Source organism: Rhinolophus ferrumequinum, chromosome 27, assembly GCF_004115265.2.
Source record: "Rhinolophus ferrumequinum isolate MPI-CBG mRhiFer1 chromosome 27, mRhiFer1_v1.p, whole genome shotgun sequence".
In the NCBI taxonomy this organism is placed as follows: Eukaryota; Metazoa; Chordata; class Mammalia; order Chiroptera; family Rhinolophidae; genus Rhinolophus; species Rhinolophus ferrumequinum.
Genome location: NC_046310.1, coordinates 25349847 through 25372562, shown reverse-complemented (window position 1 = coordinate 25372562; position 22716 = coordinate 25349847). Strand labels below are relative to the sequence as shown.

Sequence of the window (22716 nt, the reverse complement as noted above, 5' to 3'; positions counted from 1 at the left end):
CCCAGAGTCCCCTGTATCCTCACCAATATTCTTTTCACTTAAATTAAAGTCTACTGGTTTTGTTGAGTTGCAATGAAAAGAGTCCTGATTAATACGGCATTGCGCTGGAATGAGAGCTGTCAGAAAACTAAAGAAAGACTTGTGTAGTAGCCATGCCAGAGATCTGCAATGAGTAGGTCTGTAAGTGGGCGTTCCATTGGAGAAGCAGAACCACTGTGAGTTGTGCATAAGGCACATATTATAGAAGTTAGGCCTTTCACAATTGTGGGAGATGCTGCGGAAGCAAAAGTCTAAAGAGGGTGGTTGAAGAATCTGAGAAAGATCTTTAACCAGAATGACATGGGTGGCTGAGCTGGAGCTGCAGGAAACCTGGAAGCTACGCGTCTCCAGCTGAGAGAGTAGGGCTGTGAAAGGCGCTGGTGTAGAGGTTGTGGAAGGAAGGTTGCTGCCCTGCGGGCGTGCAGTCCAGCATCTGGTGGAGAGCCTGGGTTGTCAGGTGGCGGTCTCAACTTCCAGTTAAATGGAATCATTGTGTGCCTGTTGGTGGAAGCATCCCTCCCTTTGGAACCAATACCTCTAGGCCAGCAGGACATAAAGTTGTGGGAACAGGAAGCAAAACTTTTGCGAGTGGATCATGAGGGCTAAGAGTGAGTGGTCCACTCCCATCTCCATCTCTTGGTTCCTGGACCCCTGAATCCTGGCTATGGGAGAAACAGCACCTTATATTGGACAGTGATTCAGAGCATGTACAGGGAGCCTCCTGCAAGGTATTGCGCCTAGCTGGCACTGTGACTGAGTCCTCAAAAGGCCATTCCATTGTTCTATCAAACCACTTGCTCAGGAAATTAGGGAACATGGTAAGACCAGTGAATTTTGTGAGCATAGGTCCATCACTACACTTCCTTCACTGTGAAGTGAGTTTCTTGATCAGAAACAATGCTGTGTGGATAAGGCATTCCGTAAGTCCATGGATGGTAGTTTTGGCCAAAGCGTTGTGTGTAGAGAGAGAAAATCTGTACTCAGTCATTAGTGTCAGTTCCAGTAAGAACAGAACGCTGCCCTTCCATGATGGAAGTGTTCTCATGGAATCAACCTGCCACCACGCAGCAAACTGGCTGGTCACCCTGGGCAATGGTGCCATGCTGCTGGTCTCAGCTGCTGACAGATTGGACACGCAGCAGTGGCCATAGTCAGGTTGGCCTTGTGAGTGGAATGTGTGTAGCTGAGCCCATGCATCACTCCTGTCCCTGCCACCATGGCCACTTGTTCTTGAGCCCATTGGGCAGTGTCAGGACTGGCTGGGGAAAGAGACTGGTACCCACAGGACAGGTCATCCTTCTGCTTAAAACCCTCCTCTGCTGAGTCACCCCTTGGTGAACATTCACAAGGGACACAAATATCCTCAGGTTGTTTTGCCCAGTCAGAGAGGTCTATCCACACGCCTCTTCCTCAAATCTCCTTGTCACCAGTTTTCCGATCATGTTCCTTTCAAACTCCTGACCATCCAGCCACATTAGCCATAGTCCATGAACTGTCACACACTTGTACCTCTGGCTATTTTTTCTTTCAAGCAAACCAAACAACAAGGTTCACTGCTCCAAGATCTACCCACTGGGAGGGTTCTCCTTTACTACGGTCTTTCAGGGATGTCCCAGAAAGGGGCTGCAGTGCTGTGGCCGTCCACTCTTGGGTGGCGCCTGATTATTGTGCGGGACCATTTGTAAACTGCGCCTGCCTTTTCTCTTCCTCAATCGACTAGTCATAGGGACCTCCCCGTGAGGCCACAGGTGCAGGCTGGGCAAAAGAAGGTGATGTAGCAGGAGTGGAGACCGTGGGCATGTGGGCCACGTCCTTCTGCAACTTACTTGTGACTTCAGGGTCTGCTTGAGCCTGATCTCGTATCTACCGCTTCTATTTGATGATAGAGGGCCACTGCGCATGCCTAAGTTTACCACTTTGGGTCAGGCAGCACCCAGTTCATACTGGGCAGCCCAGGTAGCATGGTAACGTGGTGGTACATGGTTAAAAGTTCATGGCTAACAGTCTCTAAATGAGAGTAGTTATCCACAGAGGCTTTGCTCCAAAATCCTAAGGGCCTGTGATATGATTCACACATACGGGCCTGACAAATCCTCCCTTAGCGTCTCTAGTACCCCTGACACTTCAAGCACCACTGGATCTGCTGGGTCCTCTGCCCCAAAAGGCAGAGCAGCTGGCATGGCAGCCAGACCTGCTGCAGAGCCTTCTCTTATTCTGGGCCCCACTCAACACCAGCAGCTTTTCAGGTCGCTTGGTGAATGGACTTGAGTAGCTCACCCAGGTGAGGAATATGTTGCTACCAAAACCCACGGGGCACCATTAGCCGTTGTTCTTCCTTTTTTTGGTTGTAGGCAGGGCACATACAACAACTTATACTTCACCTTAGAAGGGCTGCCCCACACCACTCAACCACTAGAAAATCCACTGGCATGGAGGCCCCTAAATTCTTGTCAGACTTATTTTCCACCCTCTGACATACAAATGTCTCACCAATCAGCCTAGAGTAGTTATTACTTCGTGCTGACTCCGTCCAATCAGAATAATGTCATTAATGTGACAGACCAGTGTGAAGTCTTGTGGAAGGGAAGGCGATAAGGTCTTGCTTGACTAAATGATGACCTAGGGCTGGAGAGTTGTGGCACCCCGGAGGTAGGATGGTAAAAGTGTATTGCTGGTCTTGCCAGCTGAAAGAAAGCTGCTTTTCTGGTGGCCTAATAGGTAGGGAAAGAAACATTTGCTAGATCAATAGCTGCACACCAGGTATGAGGGGAGGTGTTCATTTGCTCACACAGTGAAACCACATCTGGAGTAGCACTTGCAATCTGGTTAAGTTGATGACAACCCACTGTCATTCTCCAGGAATCATGTGTGTCCTGCACAGGCCACACAGACAAGTTGAGCGGGGATGTAGTGGGGATCACCACCCTGCGTCCTCCACGTCCTTGACGGTGGCACCAGTCTCTTCAGTCCCTCTTGGAATGTAGGATTTCTTTTGGTTGAGTCTTTTCCTAGGTGAAGGCAGTTGTAACGGCTTCACTTTGTCTTTCTCACCACAATAGCCCCTACTCCACAGGTCAGGGGACCAATTTGGGGATTCTGCCAGTTGCTCAGTACTATCCAATTATGCACTCTGGAATGGGGAAGTAACCACAGGATGGGTGCAGGGACCCCCTGTGAGACGAACCTGAGCTCAAACTCCTGTGAACACCTGACCTCCATAAGGCCCGACTGACTGGTGGGCCACAGGGATGTTTTGGGTCTCCTGGAATTAGTGTCAGTTCAGAGCCAATGTCTGGTAATTCTTGAAAAGTCTGAGTAATTCCTTTTTCTCCAATGCACAGCCACCCTGGTAAAAGGCCACAACCCTTTGGGGAAGGCTAGAGAAGAGATTAACAGTGTAAATTTTTGGCAGTGTCTTTCCTCAAGGAGGCCAACATTTCCATTAATTAATTTTTGGTCTGTAAACTGACTCTAGTCTGGGAACTGATTGAAGGGCCGAATCTCTCTGTGTGGGAATTCAAGTCAGGCTTTCATTCACTTGACCTAGAACTTTTCTGCTTACACAGACTAAGTACGAGCTAGTAGATTTCCCAGCTGTTTGACTTCTAGGAGCAGCATAGACTGGCTTGCCAACTTGGCCGGTCTGCAGGAGTCACCAATCTGATGGCTGCTTTGACTCTGCCATCCATTACAGACACCATGTCCCCCTTGCCTTTGGTGATTCATTGCCACCATTTGGCCCCTGCCATCCTGGAACCAATTATCCCCACTGCATTTAAGGATTCCAGTTCAGAGGCCACAGTTTCCACTGTAATTTCTGACCTACAGAGAAGAGTGACCAAGGGTGCTGGGCCACAAGTTATTTCTCAGAGTCCTGGTGAAGGGTGTGTGGTCCGCACCCTCCTGGAGTGGGTAAGCAGTCTTACTTACATGATAACCCCTCTAACATTCCAACTCCCCAGGCCTCTGACACTTCCTCTACAGCATACCACGGCAGTGCTGGCATTGCCACTTCATGTGGTAGGTCACCTCTTGCTCCAGGTTTCAGTCAACTACCCATCTTGTAAAAACCAGTCCCTCTCGTCCCCTCCTCTCTTCCGTCCACCCTTTGGTCACTTCCCTAATCTCGCATCTGGGAGGCGCCCTGTACACCCACCCGGAAGGCCTCCCGTCGCTCCTTCCCTGGACACCGGTTCCCCCACCGCACTTCCCCTCTGGTCGTCGTCCAGAAATGAGCCGGAGTGAACAGCAAACTTGCAGCGTCCGGAGACAGGCTGTGGGCCCACCGGCCCCGCCCCAGGCGCGCGCGTGTGTGCGCGCGTGCGTGCGTGTGTGCGCGCCCGTGTGAAAGGAAAGGAGGCTGGAAACGGAGCCGCAGGGCCAGCGGGGGAGGGGGACGCCGCCGGCCCGCGCGCCCGCCCCCTCCCCACTTCCCGTCCCTCCCGGCGCTCGCGCCCCGGCGCTGGCCTCGGGCGCACAGAGCCGCCCGCCGCCGCGGAGCTGGAGGATCCGGCGGGACACATGCGGGCCGGGGGACCCCAGGGCGCCCCGGCGGGTGGCGGCGGGGGCCACCGCGCAGGTAGGTCGCTGTCAGCGCGGCTGGGCGGGGCCGGGGTCCGGGATCCGGGCGGGGAGGGCGCGCGCCGCCCCCTGGAAACCGTGTAGGTCTGAGCTGTGCCTCTGTTAGCACCTTGGCTTCGGTGCACCCCTTTCGAGGAGAGGGAAACTGAGGCAGGGCACGTGGCGCGCGGAGTTGGGAGAGAAGGGGGGTCTGGGACGACCAGCCCACGCCGAACTGAGCCAGGTGGGTGCTGAGACCCTGGCGAGAGGCACGTCCGACACGCCCCCGTGGCGGGTACTGGTGGGCAAGGAAGGCGGCAGGGGCGTGCGGGAATTTGGATCAGACCCGGGACCCCGCGCCGCCCGAGCCTCCCGGGGCCGTGCGCCCTCACCGTCCACCCGAGGGGCAGGGCCCGTCCGGCTCGCCCTCGGCCCCAGACCCACTTCTGACTCGGCGACGGTAACCCGCACCGGGCGCAGGAGACAGGGCCGGGTCACGCTGTCAACTTTGCGTTGACACTGAGGCCAGTAAGGGGATGGTTGCTTTTCAAGAATGACGGGACGTCTCCTACCATCTCACCGTTAACACGTATGCAAAGGAACCTGAGACTTGCGGCAGACAATGAGATTTGGCGTCCCGAGCGCTCCTCTGCTGTCCTTGCTAGGTAACTTCAGACACATCCCTTAGCCGCTCCCTTATCCCTTATCCTCGGTTTCCTGAGACGTGTGAGAACACGGGTGACCCTGTCCCATAGGTCTGGTGTGTATGGAAGCACTTTGCAGAATGTATGGCCATTTGGAAAATGGGATTTGGATAATACTAGAGCCCTAAGATGATTGGGGTTTGGGGACAGTCAGCCTGCATCTCAATCCTGGATGTAGTCGTGCCTCAGTTTCCCCATTTGTAAAATGGGGACAATGACAGTTCCTACCACATAGAGTTGTTGTGTGTTTTAAATGTGTCTGGATGTGACACATTAGTCAAGTGCCTGAGAGAAAGGGTAAGTTCTAAGTAACCTTAGTTACTATTTTTACTAAGCCAAATCTAAATAATTTGGGATGATACGGAAATACCAGTTTGATTTGATGAAAGTATGATTAGCAGAGTGTTTTAAAAGAAATTTCATTTTATTCCATTCAGGCATAGCACAGGAAGTCCTTTGAGGTTCAGTTGAGAAATCTGTCACTGAGTGAAAAGATGCCTGGATTGGCTTTCTGAGCTCTGTGACCTTGAGCCTCAGTTTCCTCATCTGTTTACAAAGAAGATAAAAGAAAAATGGGGAGAGTAATTACGGCTTTTGGTACTGATAGAGCTGCCTAGGATCCGGTGAGGTTAGAGGTGTGAAAGCACCCTGAAGTGAGTCACTGCTTCCAGGAGGGAATGTTAACATTGGCAAGTTTGCAGAGTTTACAAGGTGCTAGGGAATTCCTTGGATGACACCCTCCCCAAACCTTTGTGAGATAGGGATTTATAATCCTCATTCCCCATCCCCCAAAGCTGAGATTCAGGATTACTGCTTCCCGGCACCCCCTCCCCGCCCCCCAGGTCACCTAACGATTAAGGATAGAGTCAGGAGTTCTGGCAGGTGTGGCATCAAGTGCATTTCCCAAGTGCAGCTGCTGACAACTATATGCCACGTACCTTGTTTCATGGTGCTTCACTTTATTGCGCTTCACAGGGTGGCCGATTTTTACTAACTGAAAGCAAGACCTTCAGAGTCTGGCCTGCTTATTTTACAGGTGTGAAAAGTGAGGGATACAGCAGGAGACCGCGTATTAGAGTCTGAGTCCTCTTACTTGGAGCTGCTTCCATCAAGCCACGCTTTATTCCATAGTCCTGCGTAATTCATCCTGCTTAAGAAACATGAGGTGAATGGAACCAAATCCTTTCGATTTATTTTCTTGAGCCATCATGGCTCTTAAAAACTTAAAATTTCAAGCAGTTCCTTTTGTCTGTCCATTCGTTCATTGACTGTTCATTTGTTCAGCATTTATAGAGTACCTCCTTGGCTCTAATTAGAATTAGAGCCACACACTGGTACTGTATCAATTTTTGAGTTAACTTAGAGGGAAACTTGCTAAAAAAAAAGTTGTTGAACAGGCCGCCTAGAAAGGCAGTGAGCTTTTTGCCATTGGAAACATTTGAGTTAGTGTTGGGTGACACTGTGGGGAATTTAGTGGGGGGTCTGCCCGTGGGGAGGGGCTGCATGGGCCGACATGTGGGAACCCTTCCAGCTGCGGTATTCTGTGACGTGTGTCCTGGAGATTGGGATTGTCCCGGATTTGAGCTACTGTGTACATTTCCTCCCACTGCTCTTTGGGGTTTCCCATTTTGCCTCCTCCCCTAACCCAGGTGGTTCCATTTCTAGAGGTCCAGACAGCTCCCTGCAGTCAGCTGCCTGAATGCGGTAGGTGCTTTAACTCCCCTGGGTTCTACATATCTAGGGTTGATATTAATCACGAACATGATCAAGTTCATTCAGGAGAACAAATTGACCAGGAATAGAAATGTTCATTTTGACAGGTGGCCCTGCATGGAGGCTAATTACTTTCACAGGTTGAAAGGTGACATATCAAGTTTTGTGAGTGAATTGTGTTCGGAATGTGGGATCTGAGTTTAAATTTAGTTTTGAGACATGCACAGCAACCTAACTTTTCTTTTTCATACCTGTTGTCTCTGAATTTGTGAGTGGATTGATAATATGATTTGGCATAATTATTAGGTGTTATTTTTGACACTGGAGAGTATGTGTCTTGCATTTGTAAATTAAAGGATGCCTCATCTTACTCAAATACTGATAGGAAAAGGAGCACAATTTTACAGTGGGCAAGTTAGAAAGAGTAAATACAGAGATAAATTGGGGTTCTCCTGTTTTTAATACACTGGCAACCTAGAATTGTGAAAGCTGTTTTGTGATTACAAATTCTCTGATGAAAAATAGTTTGCATACTTCAGTACGATTTAAAAAAATTGAGATACAACTGACAATACTATTATGTTAGTTTCAGGTGTACAACATAATGATTTGATATCTATATATAGTGACATGGTCACCACCATAGGTCTAGTTAACATCTGTCATCTTACATAGTTATAAATTTTTGTTTTCTTCTGATAAGATCTACTCTTCTAGCAACTACAGACATTCTTAATAGTTCCCTGTTGCTTTTCATTGTAGCCACAGGCCAGGCATAGTGAGTGTGAGACGGCTGTCCTTGGGCATTCAATTCAAACAGATTTGCGGGCCTGAATTTACCTTGACTCTTATCAGTCCTTTGTTTCCCTTTTCTGATTATAGAATTCTCTTCCAGAAACATTAACTTATCCATTTACTCTTTCTGTTCTATTTATTCCTTTGTTCAAGTACATGTTTTCGCACCTGCTGTATACATGGCATGGTGGTGTTCACGGGATGGTATTTAAAGATAGATTAGATTGTCCTCAAGGACCATCCAGTCTCCAGGGAAGACCCAGCGAAGCCTGGTGTTCCTTCCACCTGGTTTAAGAAACCCTGGGAGCTTCACCGCCACTCCTAGGATGGTCCCTTAGATCCCGTGTCTCTCCAGTCCTGTCACTTGATTGTGTCAGTGTTTCTTGCTCAGCATCTCCTCCCAGCCAGGCCTGCACACTGCTGCCAGGACCTGTCCCAAGCACAGGTCTGATTAGGGTATTGTTTGTTCCTCTGTGCAATGACCCATTGCTGTCCTGCAAGCACATGCTTATCATTCCTTTCCAGTCTTTCCGTCAGCTGGCGCTGCCAGCCCTGAAATGGATGCCCTGCCCTTTTATTGCCCGCATCTTTCTGCCCACCAAGAACAGGGTGGAGTATAGGCTCTTTGCCCCTATGTCGGCACATTGAAATGTTAGTCTTCATTTACCATCTGGCCAGTAAGACTTCCCAGCCTCCCTGGTCCTCTGGGATCACCTCCCCTCCCCTCTTCTTCTGTTACAGTTTGTTATTCTTCTGCTCTTACTCTGGGGTAACGCCTTCAGCTCAGGAAAGCTGTCTCCTGAACCCTCATCTATGTCTTGGGCTCATGGTTTAATTCACTCTCACCGAATTGAATTAAACTCTTTATTATACTTTAGATTGCGTATTCTGGTGTGTAGATTAACCACATCTACTATTTTTATGTCTTTTGAAACCAGTCAAGAGTTCTAGAAGTTCATTTCGGTTCAAATGTTCCCTGAGATGCACAAACCACTTTGCCAGATACCCTGGGAGCTCTGTAAGACAAGAAAACATGGAGAATGTTGTCCACACCCTCTAGAAGCCATTAGCTCAGTGCCGAAAAGAGAATTAATTCTTCTGAAGCTTCTGGATGTCGTTTTATCAGAATGATTGGCACATGTGATACACCAGAATCATTTCGAGGTGGCACCTAGTAGGTGCTCAGTGAATACTTTATAGGATGAATGGATGGGTAGGTGGAAGGAGAAAGAAGGAATCCTTTAATTTATAATTTATCCATTGCAGTGTTTACTCCTATGAATAGTAATTTTGAAGATAATTTACTTGAGTGTTGATTTCCATGCCTTTATATAAAACATGCTGTCCTCATCTAGAAGAGAGATACCAGTTCTCCATTTGTAGAATCTATGTGTTGGTTTCCTGGACATTCTCTTCCTGGTCAGCTATGCAGTGCAGGACACATGGTTCCCATCTGCGGGAGGCCTGCAGCTGTCTGGGACCATGACAAAGGGGAGTGTCACACACTGGTCCAGCATTCGTGACCTCATCCTCTACCCAGCTGCCAATCGGCTTTGGGTGAGTTCTGAACTACAGAGGGTGCCAAAAAAGTGAATACACATTTTAAGAAAGGAAAAGTGTATTAAAATTGTAATAATATATACCGATAACAAAAGATGAATACAAGTCACATTTGACTTCTGCAATTACAAGAGGTGCTCAAAGTGGTTGCCATCAGCATCCAGACACTTCTGATTATGGTGAACTACTGCTTGAACAACGTTGACCAGAGTGTCCACTTGTATAGATTTTTTGGCATCCCCGGTATTTTCCAACCATGCAGCTTTTGTGGGTCTTTCTTTACTGGACTTAAATAGTAATTTGAATGGAAAACTTGACAAATTCTTTCATTTTATTCCAACTGTTGTATTTTCTTGACTTTATGATTTGGGATTATCTAAGTATATTCGTTCAAATATTCATCGTATGTTAAGGCTTTGCAACTTTCTTGAAAAGCACAAGGTAATAGATCAGAAAAGGTGTTGCTAGCTCCCTTGTTTTTTCTGTCTGCAGAGGCAGAACAGTGCTCAGTGGAAACAAAGTGAGGTGCCCCGAGGGGATGGTTTTCTTAGGCTGATGGAGCTTGGGATAAGTTTATATTGGCACTGCTTTTACAATTTTATTCTGCTTTTTAATGAACAAAATATTTTTTTTCCCCAGAAAGAAACAATATCCTATCCAAATTACGGCACTGCCTTTCCCAATAAAATGAAAACTCATAATCATTACAGATCTGGGGAAGAGGTGAGTCAACCAGAAATTTAGCGGAGAGAAACACAGTCTTGGAGATGCCTTTGCATTAGTCTGGGTTGAATTTTGCGAGGACAGGCCTTGTCTTATGAGGGAGGTGTGACAATAAATTTCGGGAACTTGTTGCAACACTGTTGCTACCCTTTTTTGATATCAGAGGGATTATTCATTATGAATTTGTAACAACTGGACAAACAGTTCACCAAGTTTACTATTTGGAAGTGATGAAAAGGCTGTGTGAAAAAGATGACCTGAACTTTTCGCCAACAATTCATGGCTCTTGCATCACAACAATGCACCAGCTTACACGGCACTGTCTGTGAGGGAGTTTTTAGCCAGCAAACAAATAACTGTCTTGGAACACCCTCCCTACTCACCTGATCTGGCCCCCAATGACCTCTTTCTTTACCTGAAGATAAAGGAAATATTGAAAGGAAGACATTTTGATGACATTCAGGACATCAGGGGTAATACGACGACAGCTCTGATGGGCATTCCAGAAAAAGAGTTCCAAAATTGCTTTGCAGGGTGGACTAGGCACTGGCATCGGTGCACAGCTTTCCAAGGGGAGTACTTCAAAGGTGACCGTAGTGATATTCAGCAGTGAGGTACGTAGCACTTTTTCTAGGATGAGTTCGTGAACTTAATTGTCAGACTGCGTATGTATCTTATCATTTGTGTTAGACCCGTAGTAGGTATAAGGACTTATTAAATTGCATGGGTTTAAAGTAACGTGTGATATAGCCACATGGGACTCAGGGCAATGGCTTCTCAACCAGGGGTGGCTCCTGAAATGCTACATGGAGAAGCTCAGGCAGCCCCTGGGTTAGAAAGGGAGGACGGGGCACCTGTCTGAAAGTTGCTCTGCATGCAGCACACTCTTTAATAGACTGTATGTTCAAGGTCAGTACAAGTGGCAAAAATTTCTACAGGAGCTGCCATTCACGCATTTCATAAGAAAAATGTCACCTGTGCATATCAAAGCACATTATCATGATTTTAATTTGGAGTGACTTTCGAGGACTGGTGAAGTATGTAGAGGGGTGCTGCAGCACCCCCAAGCCAGGCCTTGACACTGCTGCTGTTCCCAGCACCTCCCACATTCTGTTGCCCATGACGTTCATTTCTTCTCAAGATGCAATGTGAATGCCTAAAATATCAGGCAAATGCATCTTCTGATGGAAGTGCCGATACATTGCAAATGCAAGTTTCATTTAAATGATGATCAGAATACTTCAATTTGCTCGTCATTGTTGATAAGTGATGTCTAACAAAGTGGCCAGATGGAAAGGAATTGGATTAGGGGTCAGGACCCTTTAACCTCCCTGGATCTCTGTGTCGTTCCTGTGGAAACGGGGAGGATTATATCAGAATTGTGGAAAATTGTCTAATATGATCATTTACATGAGAACTCATCATATTCTATACTATTTTGTGTAGAGGTGCTTTATTATCACCTTGCTGGTATTGTCCCTACCGTCAGTCCTGCCTTAAAGCTTGTCCCTCACACCCTAATCCAGGTCCCTGGTTCCTTACGTGAATCACCGTAGAGTTTCTGCAGCAGAATAGATGCTTGTTCCCTTCACTCAGTGGGGTAAGTAGACTCACCACTCGCAGGCCGGGCACATGTAGTTGGCCCCTGTATGAACTGAGTCAGGTCAGACGGGTGTGGGAGGGTTTATGCCTTTGAGAGGCTTTTGGATTTGCGAATCATTCGTGATGTGTCATGAACTTGTACATACTTAACAGCTGCTGTGATTGTTTTGCTTCTTCTCCTCCCACTTCCCGTCTTTCCCTCCTCTGTTTCCATTTCTTAGCCTCAGGTACTGTTGTTGTCTTCACTGTTTCCTGAGACTCGCCTCTAATGTGCTGTCACCAAGCCTGAGCAGAGGGATGCCGGTGTGTCGCAGGGGAGATGGGAGCAAGACCTTCTTGAGCAGGGACTGTCCAGTGCGGCTGCAGCATGGTTGGTTCTGAGGCAGGAGTACAGCCTGGCTGGTCTACAGGGCAGCCTTGGCAGTCTGCGTTGGGTGCCCAGGGTTCCCACGCTCAGCCTGCAAGACTGAGTTCGCCAGGCCCCCTGGTTTTTGATCGATGGTGGGACCTGTGGCTTCTCCTGCTTTGCCGAGCTCTTTGGGAGGTCAAGGGTGGAGACTGCCTCACGCTGCTTTTGATTCTTCTCTAGGATTAATCTTCTGATACTAATTTTGCAGCCTGAAGGCAAATGGTACCCTACCCTGCAATCTCCCTGGGCTCCAGACACACTGTTGGTCTTGGAGGGAGCTCTGGACCACTGCTGCCCTTGCTAGGCCTGAAGGGGAAAGGGTTGGAACTGTCAAGGTGCCCCCTTAAATGCCCACCGCCGCGGATAGTCGAGGTGAGAGCATTTCCTCTGCACACATGATGCTGCCTAGTGCTGCCTGTGACGAGAGGGCCTAATGTGCATGCTTGGTACCAAGTGCATCGTGGAGCGTGAAGGCTGCGTGACAGCACATGTGGGGTGGCTGGGAAGGGAATTCTGGTTCTAGACCCTGTCAGTCTCTGCCTTTTCTTTTTCTTTTTTAATTTATCGGGGTGACAATTGTTAGTAAAATTACATAGATTTCAGGTGTACGATTCTGTATTACATCATCTATAAATCCCATTGTGTGTTCACCACCCGGAGTCAGTTCTCCTTCCATCACCATATATTTGATAGTCTCTGCCTTTTCAAGTTGTGAGTTAGTTTTAGTTTTGCCTTACACATTTTCATCTGTGTGAAGGCAGGCTCCGCAGCGTTCTCCATACGGCACCGTCAGATTTGGTTTCTCTGACTCCCTCTCTGATGGTTTACCTCTCTTGTCACAGAAAAGAACGCCTGATCTTGCCAGTATCATTTCATACCCGAAGAGGGCATTCTAACCCTAGAGCAGCTCCGAACAGCAGCGCCTGCCGCCTGCCGTTGCCTCAGCCCCGAGTACAGACGTGTGTTCTCTTTCTCTCTCTCTCTCTCTCTCTCTCTCTGTCTCTCTCTCTCTCTCTCTCTCTCTCTCTCTCTCTCTCTCTCTCCAGGGAGGAAATAGTCACCATTCACATTTATTTAAAAAAACCGTTATGGAAATGATCCCACCCGAGTGCACACTGACACACAGGGGGACCCGGCTGCTTGCTTTCCCGTGGAACCTCGCGGCTCCCTTTGCATTTTCGGAGCTGTTTTCACGGAGGGAAAACTGTGGTGAGGCTGGGGACTTGGCAGGCCAGCTGGCTCATCCTTTGGGCTCTTCTGGCATTGCCTGCAGTGAGTGTGGGATTCAGAGGCCCACCAGTGCGAAGATAATGCCGGCTTGTTCCCCGGAACCCGGAGGAGCCAGAGTCAAAGGGGTTTTTGTTTCACCAGTAGAAACCCCCGGGGAAATCCCAGCTTCAGATTTCCCTGTGTAGTGTCCTTGTCCCATCAGACCTCACTGTGCTTGGGCCTCGTGTGAGCGAGGCAGTAACGTGTACAAAGAAGGACTAAGGGATGCCGTGCAGGCTGCGCACTGCCCCCGAGCCTGCAGCCCACGCTGTCCAGCAGTGTGCACTTGGCCCGTGAACTGAAGGTAATAATAGCTGTTATTCTGTTATGGGAATCGGCTGTGGCCGTGCGAGGAGAGGTCTGAGCACTGCACCTGCTTCATCATAGGCTCTCAGTATTATTATTGAGGGGCTGCTGTCAGATTTCAGGTCTCTACCAGCAATACCGTCACTCACTCAGTATATGACCAGCAACAAGCCGTTTGATTTCTCTTTGTAAGCCGGGTAATAATACTGCTTATTTTGTGGACTGTTTTGATGATTACATGACCTAATACTTGCAAAGGGCTTAGAAGACAGCATATTAAAACAGGTGGGCTGCAGCCTCCAGTTATGCAGGGTGTCCTACCATTGGGGAGTGAGCAGGACCAACATCCAGGCTGGGCCCAGGCGCTGAGGAGCATATGCCTCTTTCCAAGTCATCAGTGCAGAGGGGCTGCCTTTCCTAATTTTCCTTCCCAGAGGCCACCTCTTTTTACAGTTATCACCCCACAGAGGGGACCTTTCCACGTTTTGCCCAGTGGTACCAGCTGTGCTAACAGTGCCCTGTCAACAGGAGAAAGATGCTGTTATTGGTGGAGCAGACAGAGCTTCCTGGAGGGAGTGCCTGGCAGCCTTTACCTGGCTCCACGTCGGTCGTTTCACTTTAATTTCAGTGATACAGTTACCATAGTCAGAGGAGCAATTTTGCTGTTTCCTCAATTCTAAAATTCCTTTAGGATTTTCCTTGAGGCCAAGGGCTAGGATCCCCTGCCGTCCAAGGCGCCCTCCTCACCACTGCCCTTCACGTGTCCTCTAGAAGGGATGCTTGTTAACACCAGGTGAGAGTGCAGGCTAGGTGCTGGTCATTGCTCCCAGCCCTCACCCACCCTCTGTGCCCTGCTCTTTTCTGCTGGGTGGGGCTGGGAGTCTGAAAACGACAGGTGCCTGGCTCCTCACTAGCTCCTTCCAGAGGAGGTCCTTGTGGGAGGTGAGAAGCCAGAGGACAAGAGTTTCCTGATTCTGGTTTCACAGTGGGGCCCTTGGGACTCCAGCAGCTCTGACAGGTGGCCCTTTTCCTGGTGCCGGAACCAACGCAACAACCTCTATAACTGAACAGCAGACTAAGTGGACTCGTGGACGCAGCGTTCACGTCTGACCTCTAGCTCTTCTCCCTTCTTCATCTGCTCCTGCGTCCTCCTCCTCCTTTGTTCCCTTCTAGTTCTTTCCATACCTTTGTGACCAATTCCCTGTATTAAGTGTCCTCTGTTTGGCGTACCTGGAGTGGTCTCAGTTTTCTTGCCCTTTGTGTGTGGACTCTATTGGGTGCTGAGGGTCCCATGGGGCACAGACCCATCCCTTCTGTTTCTGTTTTCATCATGCATGTCAGTATTACTGCCATAGACTTTAAAATAGGGGTTCAGCCTCTAGCCTCTTCCTAATCACGTGGCCGTCATGGTCAGGTTCATTTTCTGGAAATTCTAGTTCATCTGGCTCACCCCTCTGCTCAGAACCCCACAATTTTTATGGTGGCCATTTAGCAAACATGTAGTCAGCTGTGACCTAAACCCCAATGGCAGGGACCCTAACCATGGACACCCCTTCTGCTGTGCCTCATAACAGAGAGGTCTGTTTAGGCAGAGGGCTGTCCTGTGACCCTGGCTGGGAGGAAGGCTGTTAGCTCAGTGATGGACACACCAAAGGACATGTGGTGCCCTGCTGTGTGTTCTCCCTGCCCCTCACTACTTCCTTGTGAAGTCAGACTGGGGCCCCTGGGACAGGCCTCCCGCTGCACCGGCCCCTCCCCTCCGCGAGACCCGCTTATCAGGCCTGCCCCACAACCGGGTTAGGGGAGGCAGAGACTGGGAAGTTCAGTCATGTCAGCTCCTGTAAGCTGGTGGAAACATGTGTGCTGTGAAAAGTGCAGGTGAGCTGAACCTAGAGAAGATTGTTATTACCTTTGGAGGGGGTTTCTTACCCATAGGTTTTCTTACTGCCTTGAAGTAACATTTTTAGGGAATTCCATATTGAAAGGGATGGGCAGAATCTCTTAAGGGAAATGAAAGGGACATCACAGGGTCAACTGGAGGGTAATTAGGACAGTTAATGTTCATAGTCTTACTGTTTTATTTTAAAAACAAAACATAGTCATTGTAAAAAAAAAAAAAATCAAGCCTGAAAAATACATGGTGGAAGAAGAAGTGATCACGAAAGCCCTACCTTCCTCACTGGTAATTCTGTAGTGAACATCCTTCTAGAGGGTTCTAAGAGCCTTTCAGACAGAAGTGGGATTATGTTGCATCTTGTTTTCTAACCATATTTCCCCCGACTTATTAGCATAGCACAGAAATGTTTTCAAGTCATTAAATATTACTTCACATCATTATTTCTAACGGCACGGTCTTCCGTGTTAGCAGCGAAATTTACTCATCCAGCCACATTAAACTGGATGCTTACAGCTGCCACCCTTTACAACATGCTGATTCCTATTAAGGTCTTGTATTTCAGGTGATGCCAATGCTTTAACAGATATTCTGCGATATCAACAGCTTGAAATCTTCGAGGTTTCTTTCTCTCCTCGGCCACGGTCACGTGCTCCCTCCATTTCCTGGTGGCCACCTTGAGGGAGCAGTCTTGGATGGGGCTGCTTGGCCTTCCATGGCCATTCGGAGCCAGGCTGAGACAGTGCCCTGCTGACTTCAGCCTGCAGCTTCCAGGTGTGCCCTGGCCTCTGCCACCCAGCCAGCAGGAGGTAGAAAAGAGAGGGCAGAAGATTTCACAGGAGGCTTTTGTGGATAAGAACTGCAAGCGGCAGATACCGCTTCTGCCCACATTCCATTGGCCAGGGTTTGGCAGGTGGCCACACAAAGCTTCAAAGGAGGCTGGGAAATGTCACTTAGCTGTGTATGCAGGAGGAAAGGGAAATAGGTTTGGTGAACAGTGGCCAGTCTCTGCCAGAGCTCTCCTTACGGGTCACCAAATTCCTGTGTCACTTTTTCCCCCACGTTGAGACCTACTCATCCCTTGCAGAAGGAGACACCATTTAAGTTCCATGCAGTTTGTTGGGCTGATGTGCACTCTTCTCCATCACATCTAAATGAGGCCCCTCATGGTTCTGTGACTTGTGAGTTAAAGAAGGACAAAGTGATTTGCCTCCTCCCCAGCCCTCCCAGTTTTCAGTGCTGGAGCAGGGACAGCAGAACAGCACTAAAACTCCATTTTGAACAGGGTGATACCCGGTAGTCACAGCTTCAAAGCAATCACGGTTGCCTGTGGTGGCAGGGTGAAGGCCCCCAGCCAGGACCTGAGAGAACTTTCTCTGTTAGACGTCCATCCTGCTTTCTGAGAGGAAGTCTCATCTGTTGGTCTCCATGGTCCCTGGCTCTGTCCTGCAAGCTCCTCCTTGTCCTTTACTCTCCATGGCAACCTTTGAAGCAGTTACCGGGGAGTCTGCATCTTCATGTGGGCACAAACAGCTTGTGCTGCCCTCTGTTTGGTGGCCTGAGGTTTGTTAAGGCTCATATGGACATTTTCTTTTTTTAAAGTCCGTTCACGATTTATCAGGCCTCACATTTCTGTCAAAAGCTTAGTAGGTTTCTCTTATATTTTCTTCCATTACATTCCTTATACCAATAACTAATCCCAGAGTTTTTTTCTAGACATTCTTGTCAAGCTCGATTTATTGTGTTATCACCCCATGCCCTTCTTTATCACTGAAATGATTCTCAGGCTCAGATGGGAAGCCAACACTCCGAATCAGTTCTTTGCCACAGGGCTGTCTTTGGGTTTTTGTCATCAAAACATTTTTCAGTCTCATTTCTTACTCTTTGAGATTTAGAAGTAGTCAGCTTTGCCAACCCTTCAAGCACACACATTTCTGGATTCTATTCCCTCTCATTTATGCATGCAAATCAACAAATTCTTGACTGTAAAACTGTGTAAACTATAAAAAAGCATAAAGATGAAATGAAAAAGTAGTAAAATATTACAAAGGAATCAAAAATGTTAAATAAGTGAAAATAAAAATATCAAGAGAGGAAGAACAAACTCGGGACTTAATAATCACAATTATCTAAGGTTCAAAACAACGAAACGAGAAGTTTCCTCAATGCCAAATAGAAAATGGTTAAAGTAAACTAAAAACATGAAATGATGAATAAAACAATACAAGAATTACAAACTTTTTAGAAGACTATGGGATCTTAAAAACAAAGTTACAGAAACAGGTAAAGGAAGTGGCAACACAAATCCTGCTCTCACAGTGCTCCAGGCTGAATCAACACCTGTGATTAGGGGTCTGCAGGAGACGTTTTCAGGGCTGAGAGCTGAGGGGTAGAGAAGGGCCTTGGGTCTCTTTGGGTCACAAATTACACTGTGTACTTATTGACACAGACTTACATGACAAGGTATGGTAAAAAATTACGGTCAATGTTAAAAAAAAATTTACTTCAGTAAAAGACACATTGCCATTAATCCCCCTCAAAACACTCCCCCTCACTTCAAACACACTTATCCCGTCGTTCTTGCCACTTTCTGAAGCAGTTCTGGAAGTCCTCTTTCGTGAGTGTCTTTAGTTGCGCTGTCGTTGCTGCCTCGATGTCCTGAATAGATTCAAAACATTTACCTTTTATGGTCATTTTGACTTTGGGGAAGAGCCAGAAGTCACACGGTGTCAGATCTGCTGAATAACGTGGATAAGTATACACTGTAATGTTTTTATTTGACAGAAATTGTTGTACCAGAAGTGATGTGTGACACAGAGCCATTCTGTTGTGATAACGAAATACGGTGAATGCTGCTGCCGAGCGCCATCCAACGGAAAGGCAGGGATCTTCAATACGGAAAGGCGCACGTCAAACCTTAGTAACAGTGTGTGACAAGTTTCAACTTGCTCGGTGCGGTCAGTCGGGTGTGAGCTTCGGTTGAGAGAATGTGTGTTTTAAAGTGTGTTGTAAATCAGCCTCCATCATGACAATGCTCCGTGTCACACATCGCTTCTGGTATATGGTTTCTGTCAAATAAAAACATTGTGGTGTGTCCTCCTCCACCTTATTCACCAGATCTGGCAGTGTGAGACTTCTGGCTCTTCCCCAAAGTCAGAATGACTCAGGACATCTCCCTCCCCCGGTGATAGTGTGGTTGGCAGAATAATGGCCTTCACTGATTGGAGTGCTTGGAACCTGTGCATGTGTCACCTTACGTGGCAAAAGGGACTTGGCAGAGGTGATTAAGTTAAGGCTCGTGAGATGAGATTACCTTGGATTATAGCAGTGCACCCCGTATACACACAGGGTCCTTACAGGTAAGAGAGGGAGGCAGGAGTCAAAGTCAGACAGAGATTTGAAGACGATAAGCTGCTGGTTGTAAATATGGAGGAACGGGCCATAAACCAAGGGATTCAGGCAGGTTCTAAAATATGGAAAAGTCAAGAAAACAAATTTTTCCCCTGGAGCCTCCGTAAGAAAGGTAACACTTCTTACGCCTTGATTTTAGCTCAGCGACACCCATTTGGGACCCTTGACCTCCAGACTGTAAGATAATAAATTTGTGTTGCTTTAACCTATGAAGTTTGTGGTAATTTGTTACAGAAGCAATAGGAAATGAACACAGTAGTTTTTCCGCTTTTCTTACCCTCTTGATAATTTCTTAATTAGTTCTCTAAAATTCTTTCTTTCCTTCACATCTCTTCCTCCTTCTGTCACCATTCCAAATCATTTCCAGGGCTCTGCTTCACCAGCTGGGTCATCACTCTCTGTGGGCATGGAAAGATTCTCGCTTCTGCTTAAGGCCATGCCCTGCTAATGACCTTTGGGGCTGTTCTCTCTAAACGGTGGTGCCAGAAAGGGAAAGGATGGTCCCTACGTGGTCTTAGCAGAAAAGGGAGCAGTAGGTCTCCTATTGCTTCAGTCTGAATGCTGGGTGTCTTCCATGCAAGCCAAGATGCTGCTTATTTTTTGGTGCCCAGATCACATCACACTGACCACTCATGTTGAGTGGATTGCTCACTACAACCCCTAAACTTTTCACATCATGTTAAAGCAAAAGACTTTGTGAAGCGTTCTTGTATCTTGTAGAATGTCTGCCATCTTGAGTCATGTAGCTTTTGGCTCTAAGAGGAAAAAAATGTACTGAATTAATCTCTCCAGGGACATACTTAAAGCCCGGGCTAATAAGGAGAGACAGATGGAATTCTGAGAGAAAGATGGCAAATTCTAGAGCTAATCTAATTAAAGGGCTATGGGAACTTTTCATTGGTGCATAAATAAAATATGACAATCAGTGTCAGCTAAGAAACCTCAGCAAATATGTAATCTCATTATTTTTTGGCATTACATAGAAATTTTAATTTTTCTTTTCTTTCTTTTTTTTTTTTTTTTACAAGTAATGGTGTGATATAAAAAGTTGAGAGAAGCAGAGAGAGGGTAGGCACATGTCCGTCATCTATGCCCCACCTCTCCCTACGTACTCCTCAGATGGCAGAGGATCTCCCAACCATTTGAATTCATGACACATCTGTGCCATAGCCAGCTTGAAGGGTAAAGGAAAATGCTCTTAGGGAAAATAATAGGCTTTCATCCTAGCCCAGTTGTCATGGGCTCCGAGCCTGACCAGAAGGAAACCTGAGAATCTGGAGATGAGAGCTGAGGGCTAGCTTCAGAGAAGGAGGGACTGAGGTTATTGAGAGTTCTCAGGCATGGAATAGTTCTTTCCTTTTAAATTCAAAAAGGCTGTGTCCTGGCCCTCTGGTCTTCCTAGAATTTGCATTTAATTGTTTATGCATTCCTGGGCAAATATTTCAAACCACGAAGCTAACATGCGGTATCTCCCAAGTGGTAGACCAGCTGGCTCCCTGCCACAGTCGCCTGGCACAGCACATATCCTGAAGGAAGTCCTTCAGGACCACTGGGACTTAGTGCCCCTAAGAGAAGGAGGAAAGCAACTGAGAGATTATTTCCATTAACTTAAAGGTGCCCAAGAGGACCACAGAGGTCCTCTTCTGGTTTGGATGAATCTGGGGCAGTCGAAATGTTGCCAAGGGATGTAGGAAGAAAGGTTAATTTGCACACTTGAGCTTTGTAGTCTGTCCGACCCCTTTGGAGGAGTGTACCACTCTTGAAATGGCAGAATTAGGGCTTCCAGTCTTCCTTACCTTCAGCGACCTTTCCTCAGCAATCCTGTCCCTGATAAGCTACAGGGAAGCTGTTCTGCTCGTATGACCCGTGGTGGTATTAACACCCAGTGTGAGTGCCATTTTAACTTCGCTCGGATGTACTTCACCCTTGCTGAGTTAAGATCAAATTGCTTTCTACTTCAGTAAATCCAATTTTGATTTCTAACTGACCACAGGTTAAAGTTTTAATTTAAAATTCCTTTTCTTTAAAAAATTAGCAATTCAAATTGCAGGGTTGGTAAGACAGCCTGGATTCTGAGACTGTTGGTGTTGGACGGGGCCTTAGCAACCATCTGTCCTGAGGGATGCCTCATCGAATTCTTCCAGGGGCAGGATAGTCACTACTTTAAATGGATGACGTGTAGTAATGTGAAGGAAAGTGCTCTGTACACCGTAGGACATTCAACAAATATTAAATGTTATGAGCATTTATAAAGATACTTTTTCCACTGTTGCCAGCTTTATTTATCATGACACGTGTTTTCATATTGAACGCCTCTGCTATGTTTTGAGAATAGAAGTTAGAATAACTTTATTAAATCATTTAGTAATATTTTCCACCTTGAACACTCATTTCTATGCAGGTGTGGGATGTGTCTGTCCCTCAGTGGGACAAGAAATGATTTTCAGAGTCACAGGACTTGACAAGAAATACCATTGATTCACATTTTTACATTCTCCTTCTGCCAAGGAGAAAGTCTCAATTTGCTGCTAGTGTGTCTTTAATTTTCTCTAAAACCAGTTTTCCTTTGTAATAAAGATGGAGCCGAGTAGGTTTCTGTCCCAAAATTTTTGGCCAACAACAAAAAATGCTGTTTTGCTTTCATGGTCTTTATTTGTATGATTATCTTCTGAATATGGCAAGTGATCATCAGATCCCATTTATGGTAATAGTCCCACAAAATAGTTTTAAAAATATATTTCAGCAGAAGGAATGAGCCAATTTAAGCAAAAGTATGAAAAAATATTATTATACATGGTGGTCTGCTGTAACAAGCACCATGAAGTTGTGTGGGACCGGCTGATGTTAGGGACACATGGCTCTCTGTGTTTCTTGAGAGATGGGCCATGGATCAGAGCACAGCCATTGATAACAGACAACACGCAATTTCCTGTTTCACACGGCAGCCTTTTAAATATATGATGACAGGACTCACCAAGTCTCTCCAGCTCTTTCCATGTTGGTGCATGCTGCCCATGCCCTAGGCATGTGTGAGTCTTGGGGAAGCTCCCAGTTCATTGTGTGTAGAAGCAGTCCTTGTTCTGATTCCCCTAATCAGATAAAGAAGGGAAGTCAGGACCTAAGGAGAGTAATAGGAATGGCCTAGAAAGAAGCCTCCCAGTGAGGGAGATGCCTGGGGTTGGTAGGAGGAACTGCTGGGTAGAGACTCAGGAGTGATGTTTGTGTTCTCACATGCCTTTGTATCAGTGCACAAAATAGGGTTGTAAGCAAAATGAATTGAAATGTTCATATCAGATGGTGAAGGTGGAAAGACTTTTAAGATTCTTGTTGGAAAGTTGGCAAGAGTGTCTTTGCGGCTTGCTTCTTTCTCTGAGACTGAAGGTTTTTCATCTCAAAGATTGTTTGGTTGATTAAATGAGAGATTGCTTGGAAAAGACTTTGAAAAGCCAGAAAGTGCTATATACATGTCAAAAATTATTTTTCCATTAGTTATATTATTATTTTTAATTGTCACCATTAGCACATTTATATTTTATTCTGTATTTCTACTTTTCATAGTTGTTTGACCTTAGTGCATTATTTAAAAGGATTCAGTGTGCTCCCCAGTAGTCCTTTCTGAAAAGAGCCATGCCATTCCTGAGTCCTGTACCTTGATTTATCTCTTGGTTGTCTGGATTTCACCATCCGAAGGTTTTTATCATGATCATGAATGTTGAATAATGACTTTTGGT

General features: G+C 46.8%; 1 protein-coding gene across 6 annotated transcripts in view; it reads left to right on the top strand.

Moving 5' to 3' along the window:
• Nucleotides 1–4363: 4363 nt before the first annotated feature.
• The window catches only part of DISC1 (DISC1 scaffold protein), a 285116-nt gene continuing 266763 nt past the window's right edge, over nt 4364–22716 (top strand). For all 6 annotated transcript variants that reach the window (XM_033099896.1, XM_033099897.1, XM_033099898.1 and 3 more), the window contains exon 1: nt 4364–4618. In XM_033099896.1, the coding sequence (XP_032955787.1) occupies nt 4561–4618 (58 nt within the window). In that variant the 5' untranslated portion in view covers nt 4364–4560. The remainder of the gene's footprint in view (nt 4619–22716) is intronic.